At 41.6% G+C, this 9,033-nt stretch overlaps 1 protein-coding gene across 1 annotated transcript; it reads right to left on the bottom strand.

The window, feature by feature from the left end:
* Positions 1 to 91: 91 nt before the first annotated feature.
* Positions 92 to 7,799, bottom strand: LOC143294166 (acid-sensing ion channel 2-like). The gene is made up of 5 exons (XM_076605597.1): positions 7,296 to 7,799; positions 4,754 to 4,934; positions 2,478 to 2,655; positions 1,496 to 1,590; positions 92 to 255 (listed from the first exon to the last, which is right to left on the bottom strand). The coding sequence occupies exons 1-5, from the start codon at positions 7,797 to 7,799 to the stop codon at positions 92 to 94; spliced, it is 1,122 nt and encodes a 373-aa protein (XP_076461712.1).
* Between the last annotated feature and the right edge of the window lie 1,234 nt (positions 7,800 to 9,033).

The following is a 9,033-nucleotide window of genomic DNA, read 5'->3' on the forward strand; positions in this document are numbered from 1 at the left end:
GCCAGTCGTCAAACCAGGGGCAGGGATTTCACTGTTAAAACGTTTGTAAATTCATGTGCCCGCCATCAATGTCACGTGTCATCATGGCGACTTAGGGGGAGGGAAGGCTGGTGACACGATTTCCAGACGGCCTGTTCCAGCGGTGGTAGCAGTGGGAGACAAAGGTGCAGAATAAAGACAGCAGGATTTCGATCAGCTCTGTCAGGGTCAGCAGACTGGCTCCCAGGAACAGACCCATTTGACCTCCCAGGGTACCTGAAAACAGCGACCGGGTCCCTCTGTTGGATAATGGTGATCTTCAGCAAAACGAAAATGCTATCTGTTTTGTTGGAAAACACTCTTGTATGTTAGAAATTGAGCTTGTCAAAGCCGAAAACATACCTACTCTGTTGTTATGATCTTCAACAACAAAAAAAGCTTTCAATTTTGTTAGAAAACACTCTAATTTGTTGGAAATAGAGCTTTTCAAGGGCGAATACATAGTCTAGTCTTTTTCATGGACGGAAACGCTACCTTCTGTGTTGGGAATAGCAATTTCAAAGACGAAAATGCTACCTTCTGTGCTGAAATGAAGCTTTCAAGGGCCACTGTGTTAGAAATAGTGCTTTCAAAGACGAAAAGAATACCAAAAATGTTCAAAAACAAAAATACTACCTACTGCGTAGGAAACGGCACTCTACGAAGACGAAAATAATAGCTATTGTCCTGAAAATAGATGTTTTTCAAAGAAGAAAATAATATTCACTCTGTTGGAAATGAAATAGATGAAATTCGTATATATTCACAGAGAATATTGTATTTCAAAGACGAAATTACTATCTATGATGTTGGAAATGCTGTTTTTTGAAGGATGAAAATGATAAAAATTCCATTGGAAACTTTATTTTCTAGAGACGAAATTAATGTCCACTTATTGGAAACTGTGATTTACAATGACGAAAATATTCTATGTTGTGTTGGAAATTGTGTTTTTGAAAGAGGAAAATATTATCCGCCTAATCTTTGGAAATATTGCTTTTCAAACTTTGATATGATAACAAACTGTTTTCCGGTAGAAAATGAGTATTTAAGAAATGAAGATATTACCATATTTCATTAAATCTTAACTCACTCAGTACGGCCAGTCCTCTCTTCTCCTCTACACAGACCCCTCGGAAGTCCAGTGGGTGTCTGAATGACCCAACCTTTAACTTCCGTCGTCTGAATTGTGGTATTCTTTGTCAACATTCACCTCTTCAGTACAAGAGCCTTCCGCTTGCAATATTTTGATGATGGTAATTGGGGTGAAACGCTGTTAACGTCGTCTCTTTCGCCGTTCGTATGGAGAGAGTTAACAAAAATTGATTCCAGCGAACTTTGCGTGTATTGCCCTCTCTCTCTCTCTGGCATTTCTCCCTGATTTCAGACCAGTACAGCTGGATGTACGATAAAATAAATGACGGATGTCAACAGATGTTTGAGACAGACAGACGGACGACAGCAGACAGAGACTGACTGCAAATATCAGCGACATGGATGGCAGGTTGGTGTTCCATGACGGTCACCAGGGGATTCTCAAAACTCACTTCCAGTTTAAGGAACGCTGCGGCGCTGTAGACACACAGAAAAATAACATGTAAACCCTGTGACCATGCAGTTTTAAGGTTATCGAAAAGAGACAGACAGACAGACAGACAGACAGATATTGAACAGAGAAAGAGAAACGCATGATACTTTGCCAGTCAAAAACTTTTAATCGTTGGACTGATTATTTGTTGTGTCTACTTATTAATATCACCCGCTCCTTATTTTTACTGTGGGTGTCATGACTGCTTCCATTCTGTTTTTTCCCCTCCGCTTTCACGTGTTTTGTCTGGGTGTTCATGACAATGAATAATATTCAGTCCGTTCCTTTTCCCAGCTCATAATTATTGTGCTTTGGCTGGAACTATGTGAAATGGCGTATGTTTGTAGTCGCAGTGTTTTGGCGGGATGCTTGCGATTGCAGTGTTTTGGTTCGGTGTTTGCGATAGCAGTATTTGGCTGGATGTTTGCGATTGCAGTGTTCTGGCTGGATGTTTGCGATTGCAGTGTTTTGATTGGGTGTTTGCGACTGCAGTGTTTGGCTGGATGTTTGCGATTGCAGTGTTTTGGCTGGATGTTTGCGATTGCAGTGTTTTGGCTGGATGTTTGCGATTGCCGTGTTTTGACTGGGTGTTTGCGACTGCAGTGTTTGGCGGGATGTTTGCGATTGCAGTGTTTTGACTGGGTGTTTGCGATTGCAGTGTTTGGCTGGATGTTTGCGATTGCAGTGTTTTGGCTGGATGTTTGCGATTGCAGTGTTTTGGTTGGGTGTTTGCGATCGCAGTGTTTTGGCTGGGTGTTTGCGATTGCAGTGTTTGGCTGGATGTTCAGGCGAAGCGTTTTTGCCAGATGTTTGTTTTGTGTGGTGCAGCGTTTTGGCTTCCCGGAATGTTTTGCTGTGGCTGACGTCTTACTCGAAGAAGTCTTCCGACAAGAAACTGTTGGCATCCAGGTAGAATTTCTTGAAGGTCCTGGACGGGAAAGGCATCAGCTTCAGCTTGTGGTCGTATTCGGTGAAGGCACACTGCGTGGTACACAGCACACGGGTCCCATTGGCACTGTCACCACCCTGCTGGGCAGCTATTTCCTCCTCTGTGAAAATATAAATGATAACTGTAAGGATGATGATAATGATAATGAGATTGAGGACGACGATGACGACAATGATGATGATGGTGATCATGTTTGTGATATTGATGAGAACGACGATAGTAGGCTTGATGAAGGTAACGATGGTGGTGGTTTGCGGTAGTGATAATGATGTTGTTAATAATGAAGATGTCAACAATATTGGTGAAATGATGTTGATAATGATTACAACTGGTATTCATAGTGTTTTTCCTTTTTATACCACATAATCTATATGTATATTTGTTGTTAATTATGGATAAGTAAATAAATAGACATGTTAACAATAAGTAGTTGAAATCCTTATCTGCTGTATTGTTAGCAAAACTGTGCTTAAAAAAATACAAATAAAAAATCCGAAAATCATGTAACTTTTACAGTTGGCACATTGTAGGTCTATCTATTCGCATATGTTTGCTGTTAAAATTATTTCCGTCATGGCTATCTTTTGTTTTAAGTGAAGTCATACTTTTTAAAACCTGCTCATGAAATCGTAACTAAAAATCTCACACTCTCTCTCTCTTTTCAGTGCTGACAAAGAGCTACATTAACAAACTTGATACAGATAAATACATGCTAAAATTGTCGTATTTTCAAGGGTTGTCAAAGTCACCACTTGACACTGAATATTGTAAAGCTTAAGTCAGTTGCAGGATTAACCTGTTAGGAACTGATTTTTACTATTGTAAACCATTAATCCGTTTGCAAGAGATTTTTTGGGTTAATAATCATGAATGGCATAATGCAAACTGTCAATGCACATTTCTTCTTCTTCATTTTTCATCCAGTTATATCAGTATTAATGTATTTGATAATATATTGTTTACAGACAGTTTTTTCAATCGCACACACACTCACACACACACACACGCACATGCACGCGCGTGCGCGCACACAGACAGACAGACAGACAGACAGACACACACACACACACACGGCCTGGACACACTGACTTACTGAACCAGTATTCAAAGCAGTCTCTCCTGAGGGCCAGATTGCATACAGGAAGTTCAGGCCCGTAAAATTCTGGAAAATAAACGGTGTGTCGGTAATTTGATAACGAATATAATAAATGCTTTTTATCTTCTCAATGCTTGTTAACGATAGGTTCGCACGAGCGTCGTCAATACATTAAGAAAGATATACTCATGTCATTGTCTTATCGAAGGATTCGTATAAGAGTCCTCTTAGTGTTTTTAATTTGATAGACTCAAAACACACCCGAGTGTGTGTGTGTGTGTGTGTGTGTGTGTGTGTGTGTGTGTGTGTGTGTGTGTGTGTGTGTGTGTGTGTTTATATTAGTTTCACGGCTGACCATTGTCTCTGAGGCCTGTTGCTGCTTTAAGTGAAACTTCCACTAACCCTCACTGTTGCCGCTAGCACTGCCATTAACCCAACATTTATTTCTAAATGCATGATTATTCACCACATATTGTAAGTCTTTACTCTAACATTGTGCACAACTGTTTTTTTTCGTACATGCAAACGTTGACACAAAAACACACACACTGTCTCAAAAACGACACCACAGACATCCATAAGAATGCCCGTCTTAATTAATGACGACACCACACCGACGCATTTGTACGAATGTCCGTCTTAATGATGACACCACACACATTCATACGTATGCCCGTTTTTATTACATTACCACGCTCATTTGTACGTATATCTGTCCTAAGTTACTGACGACATCACCCACACCCATAAGCGTTTCCCTTTTCATGACAATAACCCACACTTGTACAAATGTCCGTCCCCATACGACACTACACAATAATACGTATGTTCATCTCAATGACGATACCATAAATTCATACGAAAGTCCGTCTTTATGACAATACCACAAATATTTGTGCGTATGTCCGTCTTAATGACGACACCACGCGCATTAGCACATGATTCCAGTCTTTATGAAAATTATACAAACAAATTTGTACAATGTCCGTCTTAATGATACACTACACACGCATTCGCGCGAATGTCTGTTTCAGTGATGTAACGACACACATTCATATGTGCATGTCCGTCTCAGTGACATCACATGCGTGATGTCACTTACCCTTGCCGGACATGGTGACGCACTGACATTTCTGGACAGCGGCTCTGGTGGCGGCGTCGAATATACAGTTTCTCCAGGTAAATGATCGGTTAAAGCCGAGAGGCGATCTGAACAATGGATCCTCCGTGTCCACGCAATCTTCACCACCGTACGAGAAGAAAGGTTTGCCTAGGAATCGGTACTGAAACATCAAGCAATCAATTTATCACTTAATCAAGCCTTTCCAAATAATCAGTCTACGCAGTAACCCACCAACACCAACACCAGCAAAAACAACGCACGGCAACAAAAAACACTTTTATAATCAGTTGTGGGGTCAAGTTAAATGCTGGGATGCTAGAACTGATAGTTCGTGACAAGCAATTTCAGCTTGTTTATATATATATATATATATACATAAACACACACAAACACACACACACATATATATATATATATATATACGGTAATTGTGTGTGTGTGTGTGTGTGTGTGTGTGTGTGTGTGTGTTCATTTGACCGTGTCCCAGATAACAGGAAACCCTGAACAATACTGGCTGGACGTCGTGTGGCCTCAAATATTCTTCTTTTTTTTATATAACTTTTTGTTTGTTTGTTGTGTAAAAACGATGTTGTTAATCATGACTGGAAGAGCCTGTCCACGCGTGTTTGTGCTTTGGATCTATGACGATGATGATGATTTTTTTTTAAGCAAAAGTTATTTCTATCATTATTGTGTTGTTGTTCTTGTTATTACTTCTGCTGGAAGTATCTGACCGTGCTTTTTATTGATTGCGCCGCGTCGATATGATGATGACGATGATGATAAATGTAGCTGTTGTTGTTGCTGACTGGCGATGATGTTGACGATTTTGACGATGTTGACTATGTTGACGACGATAATCATGATGATGAGATTACTTGAGCAAAGTTGGGGGAAAACGCATAAAAGTTAAGTTAGTATAACAAATTGAAACACACAAACAAGCAGAAACCAACTGGCTCACCTTATTAGAAGAGATTAAGATATGACCATGGGTATTGTCCGGAATGTGGATGGGCGAGTCTATGGAGTAGCCATACTCATGTGGACTGTGCACGTACACCTGTTGTCCGTCAGACAGTGAGAATGAAACGATTAGTGAGTGTGAAGATGGGTATCCCGAAAATCAACAACAACAACAACAACAAAAGAAGAAGAAAAAACAAAACAAAAAAAAACCCTGTGTGATAATACAACACATCGAAACACGACACGACACAAAACAACACAAGACAGCACAGCACAGCACAGCACAGCACAGTACCACACTGCACAGAACAGCACAGCGCAACACAGCGATTCAGCACAATTCACACACGGGTAACAGGTTGGATTAAGGGAAGGAAATCAACTTAATTGATCTCATCTATGGTTGTCTCCCATTACAGATATTCGTGTGTTGTGCGTATCTCTATCTGTGTGTGTGTGTGTGTGTGTGTGTGTGTGTGTGTGTGTGTGTGTCTGTGTTTACATATCAATGTTTTAACCTTTCTCAATGAGAAAAATAGTCTGACTGATAACCCCGATTTTATCTCTTTTCGTAGTACAGGCGAAGAAAGCGCATTGTTATTATTATAATTATTATTATTATTATTATCTGACCGCATCATGCGTACGTAACGCGTCTCAGTTCGCTACATTCATCTAGCTACAGTTGTCAAAAGAGCATACCAAACTAAGGAGGATAAATGGAGCACACAGGAACCCGTCAGCACGTGCTGTGCATATTTTGTGGGGGATTTGGGAGTGTTTAGACTAGAACTCCCGTTGCTGCAAGATCCGAAAAGCACACAAAAACTGACCCCATAGTGGCCAGCCATGGCTGACTCGCCTCCTCCACCTCTCACTTTCTCTGTCTGTATCTCTCTCTCTCTCTCTCTATATATATATATATAATATACATACACACAAGCGCACACGGTCTCTCTCTCTCACCGAGCTCATGAGCAGGGAGCAAACACAACCCAGAAGGCCTACATGTATATATGTGTGCGGGCCATCCCGATTACAGAGCGAGCTATGTTTTTCTTTCTTTTCTTTTTCTTTGTTATTTTTTTTTTAAATTTGCGGTAACTAGTTCAAGAAGGTTAATGATGGAAGAGAGAACTCATGCGCCACCTGGCAAGTGCTTCAGTTTAATTTTGTTTCCTGCAGTTGTCACTAATCTGGGGGAAATGCCTTCACAGTCCACTCCACTTGCTTCAAAACTGAGATTACATCCGAACTAGTTATTGTGATTGACAGACCGAGAAGAATTCGGGCGTGCATGATAGTGGCCGTGTTGCCCAGGGGACCTGAGCAGTACTACGTTTACTTACTGTTACTGAAGAATTTTCGTAAGTTTATTTCGAAAAACAAACAAAACAAACAAACAAACTTAACGATAAGCAAACTTAGCGCTGTTAAGATCATTTATGCAGCCCATCCCTGGTTTATACAGACAGGCAGACAGACAAACAACACTGTACAAATTTCTATAGCTGGCGGCGGATACACACGCGAACATCAAAGACAGACCTACCATCACCCCCGTGGTGGTGGTGGGTAGTAACCGGGACTCGTTCAGCTTCATGAGCACCTCGAAAGTCTCCAACGGCTTGACTTTCCTCTCCTCTGAATCCGCCATGGGATGGTGTCTGTTGAAGGAGAAACAGGTTTCGAACGTCGACCAATAGACCTCAAAATCATGGGCGACGTTCGTGCGCTCGCTGCCAAAGTAGGCCCAGACAATCACGTCGGAAGGTTTGACGCTGGCGTTCGCGAACACTTCCGTAAAAGACAGGTTCCCGAAGGTCTGGTTGAGGTCCTCTGACGTCCACTTGGGCGGGAAAGGGTTGTTGAGTTCCGTCATGCTCAACACGTACTCCATCAACATGGTTCCGTTGCGCATGCTGAGCAGGCGGGTCTTGTCGAAGGGGGACTTGAGGCATATGGTGACGGCGGGGAAGGTGAGGGTGGGCTCTCGGAGCACGGTGACGGAGGTGGTGTAGGGGTAGGCGGTGTACGTCACGTAGAAGTCCACCATGGTGTAGGTCAGGCAGCACGCCGCGGTCAGCACGAGCACACACCATAGCAGTCTGCGCGGAAACACACGTACTCACGTGCGCGCACGCGCGCGAGCACACACACACACACACACATAAACACACACACACACACACATGCACCCACACACACACACACACACACACACACACACACAGAGTCATTAAATAATGAATAAAAATCCACACAACACAAGACGTTAACAACTGACACATGCATTTCTGTATGAAATCGCGCATCTTTGAAGCCAGAAAAGTAATCGAAATAAAAAGAATCCTCTAAAACAAAGAAAAACAAAGCACAAAAAAGCCACCATGTCTCGTACGACTATATTAATGTCATTCCCGAATTAGTCCCACAGTCTCACACATATCTCTGTCCCGGAAAAAAACAACAACCAATGTCAACAAACAAACATGTTATTAATAAACAGGTCTACTTGGTGTGGCTGACAGTTGTAACATTAGCCGCCCAACGCAGCAGCAAATGTTCAACGTTAGAGTCACGCATGGGCTAGTAATGTTCATTTTCTGTAGTCCCCATCCGCTAGATCTTCCGTGGTGATCTGAGTCCTAGTCTTTCGGGAGACACTATAAACCGAGGTGGTCCCATGTGCAGCATGTGCTAAGCCCACGTGAAAGGAACAAGTGCAGCAGGAGATTTTCTACAGATAAAAAAAATTGTACAGAAAAGTCACTCTAACAGGTAAACCAATAGTAACATGCATACGGAGAATGAACGAAAGTGAAGAAGAACAGACAGACGGACAAACAGACAGGCAGGCACACGCATGCACGCATGCACACACACACACACACACACACACACACACATACACAACACACACACACACACACAGAGTCATAATAATAATAATAATAACTTATCTCATTAAGAAAAATTACATCAGGTGCAACAAAACAAACGTAGACAACTACTCAACAAAACAACATAAGTTTCAGTTTCAGTAGCTCAAGGAGGCGTCACTCCGTTCGGACAAATCCATATACGCTACACCACATCTGCCAAGCAGATGCCTGACCAGCAGCATAACCCAACGCGCTTAGTCAGGTCTTGAGAAAACAACATAAACATTGACTTAATTAAAAAGAATCAATAACATATAAGACATTAATGAAAATAAAACAAAAACCAATAACTATTGCATATATATTCACTTCATTAAATTATTGTAATTAGTCATATTGTAAACA

Source organism: Babylonia areolata, chromosome 19 (assembly GCF_041734735.1).
Source record: "Babylonia areolata isolate BAREFJ2019XMU chromosome 19, ASM4173473v1, whole genome shotgun sequence".
NCBI classification, from domain to species: Eukaryota; Metazoa; Mollusca; class Gastropoda; order Neogastropoda; family Buccinidae; genus Babylonia; species Babylonia areolata.

Excerpts from the sequence above, each read along its gene's own strand:
- LOC143294166 (XM_076605597.1), bottom strand. The coding sequence starts at position 7,799 with ATGGTGGACTTCTACGTGACGTACACCGCCTACCCCTACACCACCTCC. Across the intron at positions 2,656-4,753 it reads CGTCACCATGTCCGGCAAGG|AGGAGGAAATAGCTGCCCAG; the intron begins GTAAGTGACATC and ends ATATTTTCACAG. Across the intron at positions 1,591-2,477 it reads TTGTCGGAAGACTTCTTCGA|CGCCGCAGCGTTCCTTAAAC; the intron begins GTAAGACGTCAG and ends GTGTGTCTACAG.